We start from the raw sequence: 14,160 nt of genomic DNA on the forward strand, positions 1-14,160 counted from the left end.
GTTATTATCTTCTTGGTCCTCTCTACTGGAGCTGTAGTCTTCAGTCTCTGCCTGTACTCGGGGATCAGACTTTCCAAAGTGTAGGTGTGGGTGGTCAGAGCCTGATGAAGAGACTGTCAAGGACAGTGCTAGGCAGTATTACAACAGTAATCCAGTGTGTTGGGTTCTCTGGTTTCACGAGTGATAAGCTGGAAATAATTATTTATAGATTTTTTGGACTACATCCAGGGGTTGTTTATAATAGCCAATGAACCTTTTGTCTTTGAGATCTATGTGTAAACTGGTTACAGAATGTGTAAACAGCATCCAGAGTCAGGATCAAGCCTGGTCAAGCCACAATGCTAACTAGCAAGCTCTTAAACCATAGAGAGGTTTTATTGAAGCAAAACTTGTAAGCCATGCCTTTGTTTGTAATCTTGCTCAGAAATGTGTTGCTTAGTAAGCCATTACACATCAGTTATGTTCAGCCTAGCAAATAGCTTCTCTTTATTTTCTCTCAATCAGACATTCAATGAATTGGATTGGAAACCCATGTCTCCGTCGCCACAATAATCAGCACGCTCATCCTCCAGGGTCACTCAATGTTCCAATTACATCACAGAACGATAACACCCATTCCAGACTCAACCTTCCTTGTCCATCCAGATCTGCAAATGTTGAACAGTGCCTGCTCACTTCTCGCGTAAACGAAGAGGGAAATTGTCCCCAAGTTGGACCGCTTGGGTGTGGAAATAAGATTATAGAACCAAAGAGTCAGTGTAATTTGCCAAAAAATGCAAAATCTCTTTCTAGACCTCATTCACCTGTGGGCAGAGAGCATTCTAGCAAGTCCTCCTCACATACAAATATCGTACCGCCACATAAACCAAATGCCACCAAGGATAAAGCAGAACTCACTCCTTGCAAGGAGAGGAGGGGAACTGAGAAACTGAATGGAGAGGATTTGTGTAGACATGGAGCTGTTGAAAAGTCATACATTTCGGAATTATCAGCTCAAGGAAATAAAATCAAAGAGCCCATTTATCTGCAGAAGATTGATAAACGTGAACAAACTTCTCAGAGTGCAAGGTCACATTCTGAAGTGCGGAGTACAAGTCGGCATGCCTCAGAGAAAGGTTCAGACAGAATCAGGCATCGCCTTGATCAGGGCTCGTCGGGAAACAGCACAGATCCAAAAGAATCAAAAAGCCAAGTTGAAAAGGAGAAAAGACATAAAGAGGAGATCAAAAAAAGTGACCACAGAAGCAGAGAGCAAGCAACAGATAGAAAAAAGGAACAGAGAAGTAATCAAGAAGATGCCCAAGAAAAACACAGAGATGATAGATTAAGAAGTCGATCTTTTCAGAAGGAGAGAGAGCCAGAGAGACGTCATTCTGAAAAAAGAAGTGAGTCGTCAAAGTTGATGAGTCCTACAAGTCCCTGTAGGAGTTCTCGTCGGAGTGTTCACACAGCAGTGGACCACTCTTCTCGAGAAAGAAGAGATCAAAAAGTTGAGAGCAAGAGTTCAGGAAAGGAAAGGAGCACTGATGTTAGCAGAGACCGAAGAAATAATCAGTCCAACAGGAAAGTGCCTGATGAAAAGACCGTCAAGGACAATGTTAGAAGGAGTGGTAAAGATGACAGCAGAAACTTAAAGAAAGATGGAAATAGAAAGGAAAAGAATAAATCTGAACAGAAAGAAAATCAGAGAGACCACGGTATTAATAAACATTCATTACGGAATGGAAGGGACGTTGTTAATAAGGAGCCTCGAAGTGAAAAAGACAAAACTAAATTGACTGAGGAAAATCAATTGTTGACTAAAGGACATTGTACTGAAGATGCAGTACGTGGTCATAGTTCAGGTAACTTGCAGAGCTCGACAGATGAACAGAGCTCAGTAAGAGATGCTGATCCCAAATTGCATTTTATGGAAACATTGCAACTTACCGTTTCTCCTGTGAAGAAACCATCCATTATTCGTCATGAGGTGGAAACATCGTGCACACAAGCACTCAGTGCAGGTGAGATGGTGGAGCATGCTGAAAGCATGGCATTCACGTCAGAGAATAGTTACAAGAAAAGTTCTCATGAAGCTAGTATAGATCAAGGAAAGGACACAGACTCTGAGACCACTGAGATGCATTTAGGAGAATCTGAGGTTTCTGTGCCTCCAGCTAATCAGGAATCTATGGTACTTGAAATGCCTTCTGCCCAGGCAAAAGATCATGAAGTGGAAGAAGACTTACTGGAAAACTCTGACCCAGTAGAGTCATCTCAAGTTGTTGTGGAGACTTTTGGAACTGTGGAAGTTATCAGTGAAACAGTTAGTGAAGAAGTTGAAAACTCCCCACCACTTGAGGAAATTTCTGCCAATGAGCATTTGGAATCAGTAGGAAATCCATCAAAGGTCGATGAGGGTGTACTGAACAAAGTGTCCCAGCAGCTTATAGAAGCTGATGATACCACTGACAGACAATGTGAGGATTCAGTCAGCAGTGAAAAGGTTCTGTCCCTCATTGGCACTGGGAACTCTGGAGATTTCAATCAGCCTCAAGATGTCGCTACAGCAGATGCTGGAAAACTGCCAGAAAATTCAGAGCCTGATTTGACTGACCGTGAAGTTCAGCACACACCTGCAGTAGATTCTTCAGCTTTTACCACACCAGTTAAAAAACCTTGTGTCCCTGACGACCTGGAAGACAACTCCATCCAGAGCATTGACTTCGCTTATATTGGCTGTATAGGTGCACCCATCAGTCCTTTAACCAGTCCCCTACGCCCTGTCAGATCTTCAGAATTGGAGAAATCGGATACATCTGCAGAGAGAAATGTTGACAACAAAGGTAAAAGTGAGCTTTTTTTATTTGTTATTCGTATTTTAGTACAGAATTTTAAAAATATACATTTGAGAGTTGTTAGTATTAATGTAAGGATCTTTAAACAAAATATGGCATATTCACATGGGGTTCAGCAGAATAGATTGCACTTTCCACAAGTTGTTATCTTGTTGCTATATCTAAAAATTTCTTCAATTTTTAATACGTTTGAACATCACAATGTAAAGTGGATTATGGAATGAGGAGTGATGGTACTGGGCTTGATGTCCGCAAAGTTCTGAACTCAGTCAAAGATCTTAAGTCCTATCAGATATTGATAATTATGGGTACTCTCACTAAAGGGATGTTATACTGTAGCCTGTAGTCCTGACGAAGGGTCTCGGCCTGAAACGTCATCAGCGCTTCTCCCTGTAGATGCTGCCTGGCCTGCTGTGTTCCACCAGCATTTTGTGTGTGTTGTTTATACTGTAGTCACCTACTCTTCAAAGGCTAGATCACTTCCTTGTTATCCTCCATAGTTAGCTACCAATGCCTGCTGTTTGAGCGGTGGGTCTCCCCACCCTACCAAGCAGAAGATATTTCCAGCTAACAAAGTAGTTTAAACACAATTCATTTATTTTTAGTGATATGTGTTTAAATTTAGATAAAATTCTTAAAACATGTTTAAAACTTCTGAAGATTTTGGCATATTTCAAAATGTAGCCTGTAACTTCAGTGCCTTAAACTTGCTTCTTTTTGTAACCATAGACGAGGGATAAGGAATAAGATTTAAATTATGAGAAGAGAATAAAGAATTTAGACGTCTGAGAGTTCTTGGGTAAAGAGCAGCATGATAATAGCATTAGGAAAATCCCCTGGTAAGGTAATTGGAAAGCACATATTGTTATTCTAACATGTTACATTCTTTTCCCCTGTCTATTAGTTGCTAACCATTGCCATCACCAATACTTCACAGAAACAAACTGATTACCTTGAATATTAACACACAGAAGAAAATCCCCTTTCTTCACATGGAATTTTAAAATTACCTAAAGGGAAGGAGTCATCATTGTAGAGAAAAGTCTTATTAAGAAAACACAAAAAAAGTCAGTATGTCAACATGCAGTTAATTCAATGGGTTCATTTTGGGATTAAAGGAAATGAAAACACTGATTTGAACAGATAATATGTAAAGAAGTGGAGTCAAAAGTAGAAAGAGCCACTCAGTAGGTGGCTTTTGAACTCAAATTCCTGATGAATAACTGACAGTCCATTATTTTTGTTACCAAGTCAGAGGTGATCACTGTCCAAAGTGATATTCATAAGGTATTAATATTAGTTTATTATAGTCACGTGCTGAAATACAGTAAAAAGCTTTTCTTCGCGTCATGAAGGCAGAGTGTGCTGTACTTTACATCAAAGTAGTAAGCAGAAAACACTGCAGAATATAGTGTGACAGAGAAAGTGTGGTGTAGGAGAAAAGGGCAATAAGCCTTTGTTTCTAAAATTATGAATCATGTTGACAAGCAATATTGTTTAAAAGATTTGTGAATTTTAGATGCAACTTCATCTATTTTAAATTTGTTTGTTCATTTAGATTCTGAAGTGAAAATGCAAGATAATAGTTCTGAAAGCAGTTGCACCCTGGAGTTAAATAAAGAAAACCAGGAGCCTTTGTGCAAAGAAGGAATTAAAACCTTGGGGACTTCGGAAGAAATAGAAGAAGGAGAAATTGTAAGCGATGTGGATGAGTGTGTATCTCAAGTGCAGAAACCAGCTTGTAACATTGAAGTAATGAAAGAGAGCAGCAGTGAGGAGAAAGGTAATCCCGATCAAAGAGCAAATGAAAAGGAAACAAGAATGGTAAATCCTGATGAACCTTCGGTAAAATATTCCTCTGAGGTATTACCCAAAAATAAATCTGTTAAAAAGCAAGGAGAAAAAGCAAAAGTTATGTCATCAAACCAAAATACTGAAGGACTCAAAATATCTTCATTGAGTTCTGTGGAAAAAAATCAGATTAAATCCTCAATTGCTGATTTAATGGAAGCTCTAATATCTGCTCGAAAAAGCATCCGACAGAAGTACATGAAGCTTCATAAACAATTTGAAGTCCGCAGGTTTAAACGAATTATTGAAATTGCCATTGTGGAATTCACCTCTGCAGTTAAAAAGTACAAATTTCCAAAGTCCCGGAAACAGCAAAAGAGTTCCATCTGTGCACTGATTGAGACTGTACTATCACAAGTGAAATCCAATGGGATTGTAAACACTATTTTCTCACAACAGGCTCTGAATATGAAAGAAAAGCTGTGGCTATTTGTGGAAAAGCAGTTTGATTTTCTGTTTGACAAGATCCGTGAGATATTCATCTCTTGTGAGAATATAAGTCTGGAATTGGAACGAGAGAGAAAAAATGAGAAGGTGATCAAAAGTAAGAAGAAAAATGCAGTGGTTAAGCACAAAGCTGATAAAGTTCCAAAGCTGAAAAAGTCCCCCTCTTCAGAGCCATGTTTGGCAAATTATGCCTCGGACAAAAGGAACTCTGAGAAAAAGAAACTAGCTGCTGACAGGAGCAGAAAAAACGGAGCTATAGTGAATAGATATTCAAAGAATAAAACTGAAGTTTCAGCTGGTGGTATCTCCAAGGAAAATTCTCAGCCTCCCACAAATGTCAAAAACTTGCTGTCTGTGAGTCAGATGAATTGGAACACTTCTAGTGATTCGCTGATAAATTCAAACTCTACTAAAGACTCCCATGAGAAAACTGAGCTTGGCATTCTGACAGAACAGCAGGCATCTACTCTTACTTTTAACCTGGTAAGCGATGCTCAGATGGGTGAGATATTCAAGTGTTTGTTACAGGGGTCAGATCTGCTGGAGCAAGGGATGTCTGCATTGGAGTGTAATTCTTGGTCTGCTCCAGAAAAGATGCATCCTGATGTTAACACACATTTATCCAGTGTTCCTTCCACTTCAGAGAAAGCACCTCTGGTGTCCCAGGGAGATGGTGTTTCCTGGCCTCCAGTTACACCAAACAAGCGTGCTGTTGGGTTAAGACCACCACTCAATATAGATATTTTGGATGAAAGCTGCATGCTAGAAATTCCTGATAAGGTGGTACCAAACAAAGATGCTCTGGTGATCAGTCAGCCTGAGGACTCAAATAGCCAGAAGGTAAATGAAGCAAGTTCAGGTCTACAGGCACGTGCTTCCATATCCTCTATTCTGATGGAGGACCTGGCAGTCTCTCTTACTGTTCCTTCACCTCTTAAATCAGATGGGGAAATCAGCTTCTTAACATCTCAGAATGGATTATCCTTGCCTGGTGAAGTGAGTGAAGCCATTTTGTCCAGTCATTACAGTGAAAATGCTGTCCTTGATGAGGAGGATGCTTCAGAGCAAGATATCCACTTGGCGTTGGATTCGGATAATTCTAGCAGCAGGTCCAGCAGTTCTTCAACGTGGAACAAGCAGACATCTACCTCCTCTTTTCAGTATCGAAACCATCCCCCAATGCAGGCTGTTGTAATGGAAAAGTCAAATGATCACTTCATCGTCAAGATAAGATGCAAGGCATCCAGTACCAACTCTTCACTGCAGAGCTTGCCCTACACTGCAGCAGTGAAGGAGAATGAGACTTCTAAGTTGGGACTAGGTGGACAGCCTGTTGTGGACACCATTGATAAGCGGGCAATATCGCCTAAGAATAATGTGCAAGAAATGCCTGAGAAGCAAGTTCATGTCATGTCTGAATCATTGCCTAATCACTCTATAACTTTGAAGCATCCAGTAGGTGAAAGCAGAGGTACAGAGGAGTCAGGAATGGAGGTTGATATATCGCTACCTCCCTCAGAGAAAGATAAGCTATCACTGCCCAAAAACTGTACAGATCATTTACCTTCACTTGAAGCCCCCAGTGGGAATACAAAAGGCAATGTGTTACTGATTGGGACAGTCTTGAAATCAACTCCTGGCTCAGGAAACAAGAAGAGGAAATGTAATGTAAAAGTGGATTCTGCGGAGAAAAGAGCGCGCAAAGAACCAGAGCCTTTGAATGCAAGTAAGAAAAATGATGATAAAGCCAACACTAAAAGAAAATCCACTTCCTCAGCCAAGAAAGCTGTCAAAAAGACAGCAGATACACCAGAGAAAATGAAGTGCAATATTCGTCGGTCTACAGTCCCGTCACAAACCAGTCTACCTGCTAAAAATATAATCAAGAAGAATGGTGAAGTTGTAATTGCATGGACTAGGTAAGATTTCAATTTGTTAGTCTTAGTCTTTAAAACCAGATGTACAAAGTGCCTGAGTATATTTGCAAAATATTTACTCTGTGGATTGCCTAGCATTTACATGGAATGTTTTAATTTCTTTGGAGATTAGCCACAGTCTGTACTGCAGGACAATGCTGGTTTGAAGAGAATGGCAGGCATCATGTCATAATCTGCATGCTTCGCGTAACAGTGGCAACTCTTCACATTCCTTTGGCCTTGTGCTCACATAGCAGTTTTTCCCTCTGGCTCCATTTTTCATCAACAATGTAATTGATGCTGTCTTTAAGCCAGGACCCATTACCTTTCAAAACTTCCAGAACACGATCTCTTTGAAGGTAAAACTGGTGTTAACACCCTGTAGATTACAGTGAGAAGGTAGACTCTGGCCCTGAGAGAATGAAGTGACCTGATATTAACGGGCAGAATCAGAATCGGATTTAATATCACTGGCATATGTCATGACATTTGTTAACTTTACAGCAGCAGTACGATGCAATGCTTGATAAATAAATTTAGAGAGAAAAACTAAATTACGTTAAATATGTAGTATATGTCTATTGTAGAGTTAAGTTAAAATAAGTAGTGCAAAAAAACAAATTTAAAAAGTAGTGAGGTAATGTTCATTGTCCATTCAGAAACCTGATGGTAGAGGGGAAGAAGCTCATCCTGAATGTGTGCATTCAGGCTCTGTTCCTCCTTCCTGGTGCTAACAGTGTGAAGAGGTGGTGGGTGGTGGTGGTCCCTAATGATGGCTGGTGCCTTCCTAAGGCATCGTTCCCTGAGGATGTCTTGGATACTACAGAGGCTAGACCCATAATGAAGCTGTCTAATTTTACAAATTTCTGCAACTTACTCAATCTTGTACAGTAGCCCTCCCCCCAACCATATGATGACGCACCCATTCAAAATCCTCTCTAATGTGCATTTGTAGAAGTTTTTGAATGTTTTAGTTGACTAACCAGAACTCCTCAAACTCCTAATGAAATATATCGACTGTCTTGCCTTCTTTGTACTTGCATCAATATGTTGTGGCCAGATTAGGCCCTCAGAGATACTGATACTCAGCAACTTGAAATTGCTGTCTCCCTCCACTTCTGATCCCACTGAGGATTGGTTTGTGTTCCCTTGTCTTACCCTTTCTGAAGTCCAACATCAGCTCTTTGGTCTTACTGCAACACCATTCAACTAACTAGAATATCTCACTCCTGTACACCCTTTAATCATCATCTGAAATTCTGTCAACAATGGTTGTATCATCAGCAAATTTATAGATGGTATTTGAGCTGGAAGCCCAAGAAAAGTTTATTCATTGAGTCACTTATTAATTATGATGGTGCACAATAGTCTGTTTCTTCTATGTGGAGATTTATTTAAGCAGGCTTTTAAATGTGTTTGCAGTCCTGAGGCAAATTAAAGTGAATAAATTCCCAGGGCCTGAGAAGGTGTTCCCTTGGATGCTGAGGGAGGCAAGTGGAGAAACTGCCGGGGCCCTAGCAGAGATATTTAAATCATCCTCAGCGACGTAAGGTACCAGACAATTGGAGGATAGCCAATGTTGTTCCACTGTTTAAGAAAGGCTCTTCAAACAAAAATCATAAAATTATAGGCCACTGAGTCTGGCATCAATAGTGGGAAAGCTAAGGGACCAGATATATAAGTACTTGGATTGGCATGCAATGATTAAGGATAGTCAGCATGGCTGTGTGCGTGGTAGGTCATGTCTAACTAATCTTACAGAGTTTTTCAAGGAGGTTACCAGGAAAGTGGATGAAGGCAAGGCAGTGGATATTTAGTGAGGCACTTGACAAGGTCCTGCTTGGGAGGTTGATTAAGAAGGTTCAGCCACTCAGCATTCAGGATGAGGTAGTAAATTGGATTGGACATTGGCTTTGTGGGAGAAGCCAGAGAGTGACAGTAGGTGTTTGCATCTCTGACTGCAGGTCTGTGACTAGTGGAGTGCCACCGGGATCAGTGCTGGTTCCATTGTTATTTTTCATCTGTATCAATGATCTGGATGATAATATGGTTAACTGGATCAGCAGATTTGCAGCTGGGGTTGTAGTGGACAGTGAGGAATGGCTATCATGGCTTGCAGAGGGATCTGTATCAGCTACTAAAAAGGTCGGAAAAATGGCAGATGGAATTTAATGAGGTGTTGCATTTCAGTAGGTCTTATGCAGGGTACATGTTACACAGTGAATGGCAGGGCACTGAGGAGTGCAGTAGAACAAAGGGTTCTTGGAATATGGGTCCATTCTTCATTGAAAGTTTTTATGGAAATATTTGATGATGAGCTTCAATAAAAAATAAATTACAAAAAAAAGTGATTTCACAGATTGGGTCATAAAGCTTTTGGCACATTGACTTTCATAAATCTAAGTATGAGTACAGGAGAATGGGATCTTATGTTGAAGTTGAAAAAGACATTGGTGAGGCCTAATTTGGAGTATTATGTGTAGTTTTGGTCACATACCTACAGGAAAATCAGTTTGAAAGAGTATAGAGAAAATGAACATGGATATTGCGGAGTCTGGAGGACCTGAGTTATAAGGAAGGATTGAATAGGTTAGGATTAATTCTTTGGCACATAGAAGACTAAAGAGAGATTTGATAGAGATGTACAAAATTATGAGGGATATAAATAAGGTAAATGCAAGTACGCTTTTTCCATTGAGGTTGGGTGGGACTACAACTGAAGGTCAGGGGTTAGGGTGAAAGGTGAAAAGTTTAAGGAGAACATTTGGGGGAAACTACATTCAGGGCCGTGAGAGTGTGAAACAGCACAAATAGTGCAGGTGAGTTCAATTTCAACATTTAAGAAGTTCGGATAAGTATATGAACTGTAGATAATTTATTTGACGATTTGTGTTTCACTTTGCTTCTACGCTTTCTGTAAATTATTCTGTGTGATCCAGTTTTATTCTTTTTTTTTCAGGGAGGATGATCGGTCAATATTGTTGGATTGCCAACAGAAAGGAGCAAATGAAGAAACTTTTAGCTACATATCTAAAAAACTAAATAGGTCCCCACGCCAGGTAAACATGGGTTCCTTAGAGATGAAGCTGTGATTTATTATAACATGTCCTTTTATTAATGGCTTAATACAGTATGGATTCCATTACTTTAATTATGATTAGTGTTAGGATGAGTTTTCAGTGAAATGAAAGAATTTTAGCAAGTGTTTGTAGAGCTAAGCAGCATGAGAAATGATACAAAATAGATGTTTCTGACAGGGTGAAATTGACCCTGATTCTGATTGATTGATTCTGAGGAACAGAATCCTGATCTAACTTGGGAACTGCCTGAACTTGGTCTTGGACTCTTGAATGGAATATTTTGAAACTGATTTTCACATTGCCAGAAAAAACGGTCAAAATGACACCTCTAGTGAAAATCATTTGCTCTTGAGTCCTCCCGTCAGAAATAAATTCTATTCCCAAGCAATCCCTTGAGATTGACGCTAACTTGCTTCTACTCCATTCTTTGCACCCTGTGGTGACTAAATGAAGTCAGTGTGGACCTGCAGACTCTGGGGCAGGTGGAGCTTGACTGGGGAGGTGGCTATGCTGTTTGGGATGTAATCTCTAAATGAATAAATATCGGAGTGTTCCGAAAGTCAAGGAAAGTAGATTTTAGTAAATTAATCTTTGAAGATTAGTGGTGGGACTTAATACAATTTGCCTCAAATTGATCATAAAAGTAAATTGAGGTGTTAAAGAGTTCAGATATGCTCATTTTGGTGTTTTGTACTTGAGTTTATTTTGATTTTAACATTTCTGAAGTGTAACTGAAAGTTAAGCCAAACAAGGTGTGATTTTAAAGAATGTTGTTACAAATGCTAGATTTTCTGTTTAATAGAAAGTCACTGGCTGAGAATCCCAGTGTTCTCTGTCTATTTCAGCATTGGCATATTTTATTTATAAGTTGACTGAACTTTCGAATTGTCTTTGAATTGGTAGGTTGTGGGATGAAAACATATCCAAAGCATGAAGTTTCAATCTTGTATGTCAGTGTTCAGTATTAAGGGGGTTACGTGCTGGGAACTTTGTCCTGAAAATAAGATTGCACCAATGTGAAATTAGGGAGATTCATGGGTTTTGAACAAAGGATATTTTTGTTTGCTTTGGTTAGTCATCTTCAAACTTCAGTATCAGCACATAACTTATGTACGTTTTCTTGTTGAATTACATTGAAAAAGTGTTGCTATATTCAAAGTACACTGTCAAAGAGCAATTTTGCCAGCCTTAGCTTGGCAATAGAAATTTTACCTCTGGTTTCAGGTGCAGCCACTTCTGCTCAAGGTTGAGGGAGTGCTGCTCTTTCGGAGATGCTGGACCAGAATGTCCTGGATATGGCCCGATACCTAAAACAGTCACTCATTGTACCCAGCCACCTGCACTAACATCTTCCAGATCTTGAAGAGTAGCAAAGCTTACCCTCTGGTGTGGTCTCAGTAATTTAAGTGGTCATTGAGCATCAGATCCTGATGCTCAGGTTGTATTGCCCTGACAGAAATTTTAGTTTGCTTCTGTTTGAACAGATGCAAATTTGCAAAGAAAACAGAAAAAAGTATAATTTGTAAATACTATAAAAAGATAACAAATTTAAAAAAAACTCTTAAATATAGTAGAATGAGTGAGCCACCTATCTTTGTATAACTTTTTAATCCATAAGGTTAACTACATCGTTGCTGTTAGTGTATTGACCAGCTCTTGTGTTAATCGGAAGGTCCAGATGAACTTTGCATCCTTCACCCTAGCCTCACCACATCACTGCTCTGCCACATGGTGAATCCTGAAGACAAATGGCATAAGCCAGTTTGAGTTCTGTGCCCAAATAGAACACATGGGGAGAGGCTGAGCTGCTCCTACATAGTCTACTGGTCAAGGGAAGTTTGATTGAGATTGCTGTGTACAGTCAGGTGTTCTCAATTGTAAACAGTAACCTGTTAGATGAACGTAAACATTTCACTTCTGTGAGTAAAGTTGCCCTGATAAGCGTACAATGGCTTTGGGTCTGTATTCACTAGAATTCAGAATGGAGGGGTGGTCTCATTGAAGCCTCGAATGGTGAAAGGCCTTGATAGAGTGGATTTGGAAAGGATGCTTCCTATGGTGGGAGAGTCTAAACACTCTCAGCCTCAGGATATAAGGGCTTCCTTTTAGAATGTTGAGGAGGAATTTGTTTAGCCAGAGACTGATGAATCTGGAATTCTTTGCCACAGCCAGCTATGGAAGCCAAGTCTTTATTGTGTATTTAAGGCAGGGGTTGATAGGTTCTTGATTGGTCAGGGCATGAAGAAGGGAGAAGGCGGGAGAATGGGGCTGAGAGGAAAATTGGATCAGCGATGAGGAAATGGTGGAGCAGATTCGATAGACCATATGGCTTATTTGTTCCTATATCTTATGGTCATCCTGTCTAATGTTCCCTTAACAAAGATCCTTATTATGAGCAGGAAATATTAGAAAATAAACTATATATGACCAAAGATTTAATTCAATTTTATTTTTGTTCCAGGTATCAGAAAGGTTCCGTTGTTTGATGAAGTTATTCAAAAGGACAAAACACGAATAACTGACAAATTGTTCTTCTGAGATTTATATTTTTTTTCTAAATGACTCTGGGAATTTTGGAGAAGCAATATGATCACTGAAGTTTTAAAAAAAAAGGACAGGCCACCATGGGAAGTAAACTCTGCCTTTTGAGTTATCAATCCTTGTGCTCAAGTATCAGTCTCTTTAGACCCCACTTTGAAATGGTATGCACATGTGACGCAAGCACTCTTTATGCCAATTATTATTATCAACTATTGCCACCTGCCTCTCTCCTTATCAACTCAAAATGATTTGAATGTTGAGAGGTTCACAATGTTCAATGAACCAGGTTTTAAATACCACAATTAGTTTCACCTCTTTCAGTTGTGTGACAGAAGTGAACTACTTTTAATAATGTTGGCCTTTTTGTACAGTTGTCTATATTACTGACATATGACTGCCTAACTCAGTGCATTCAGCTGAGGTGTGCCGTCAGATTCGTACAATCTGTAAAGTATAAATATTATTTGTACATAAATCTGTTAATACAGTTTATATTTTTATGTGAATATCTTTGAAAGCAGGTTTGGAATTTTCTGAAATTGCTTGCATTCATGGCTGTTATTTGGTGAGCTGTAAATTTGTTAATATTATAAATACAAGTTTTTGAGATTTACATAAGTTGTCTTCAATATGTTTCAAACTGTGAAGATTATTTATTTTTGCTAGGTTTAAATGTGAGAAGTAAATGCTCCTGTTTTCTTGACAGCCTTTTCTTATTGCCATGCTTGGATTTATTGCTTAAATAAATTCTGTGCAGAATAGCTTCTATTATGTTTGCCTTGTTTCTAGGATAGAAAATATGAGTTTGACTCTCTGGTATTTTCCAATTAGAGTGAATCCATTAGACTGAGAAATAGAATATTAAGCTGTTTGGTTCTATGATAAAAGTTCCTAGAACAAAATAATAAAAGAATGCTTCCAGTCGAATGTCTTAAACCAGAAATTCAAAATCTTACAGAAGTGGATAACTACAAATTACAGGAACACGAACACCACTGATACTGCCTTTCCTTTCTCTAAGAAAAAAAGGTTACATTTTCATTGGCCATAGCAGCTAATATTTTTCAAGATAAATGATTGTATCATTTTGTACTTGCCTTAGATTTTCAAGTGACTACTCACAATAAGCATTTGACCAGAGCTAAAGCTCCTGGAAGCTCATTTCAGTTGGCCATGAAATATTTTGGTAGAAAACAATGGAATGGCAGCTCTGAATACTGAATTTATAGATATAAGTGAAGCAATCTTAACATTAAATTTGGTGGTATCATGACTAGAGAGGACGGTGAGCTTAAACTACAACAGGATGTAGATCAGATGGAAAGTTGGGTGGAACATTGACAGAAGGAATTTAATCCCACAAAATATGAGCTGGTGTACTTTAGGGAAAACTATAGCAAATAGTGGGCTACTCGGAATGTTGGGAATGCTGATCACACTTTGGGGTTCCCTCAAAGTGGCAACTCGGGTCTATTAGCTGATAAAGAA

At 39.2% G+C, this 14,160-nt stretch overlaps 1 protein-coding gene across 2 annotated transcripts in view; it reads left to right on the forward strand.

Annotated features, from left to right (window-relative positions):
- The window catches only part of casp8ap2 (caspase 8 associated protein 2), a 44,692-nt gene extending 31,259 nt beyond the window's left edge, over positions 1-13,433 (forward strand). For both annotated transcript variants that reach the window (XM_059982423.1, XM_059982422.1), the window contains exons 7-10: positions 505-2,825; positions 4,396-7,054; positions 10,011-10,110; positions 12,593-13,433. In XM_059982423.1, the coding sequence (XP_059838406.1) occupies positions 505-2,825; positions 4,396-7,054; positions 10,011-10,110; positions 12,593-12,649 (5,137 nt within the window). In that variant the 3' untranslated portion in view covers positions 12,650-13,433. The remainder of the gene's footprint in view (positions 1-504; positions 2,826-4,395; positions 7,055-10,010; positions 10,111-12,592) is intronic.
- The last annotated feature ends 727 nt before the right edge of the window (positions 13,434-14,160 follow it).

Source organism: Hypanus sabinus, chromosome 10 (genome assembly GCF_030144855.1).
Source record: "Hypanus sabinus isolate sHypSab1 chromosome 10, sHypSab1.hap1, whole genome shotgun sequence".
Lineage (NCBI taxonomy): Eukaryota > Metazoa > Chordata > Chondrichthyes > Myliobatiformes > Dasyatidae > Hypanus > Hypanus sabinus.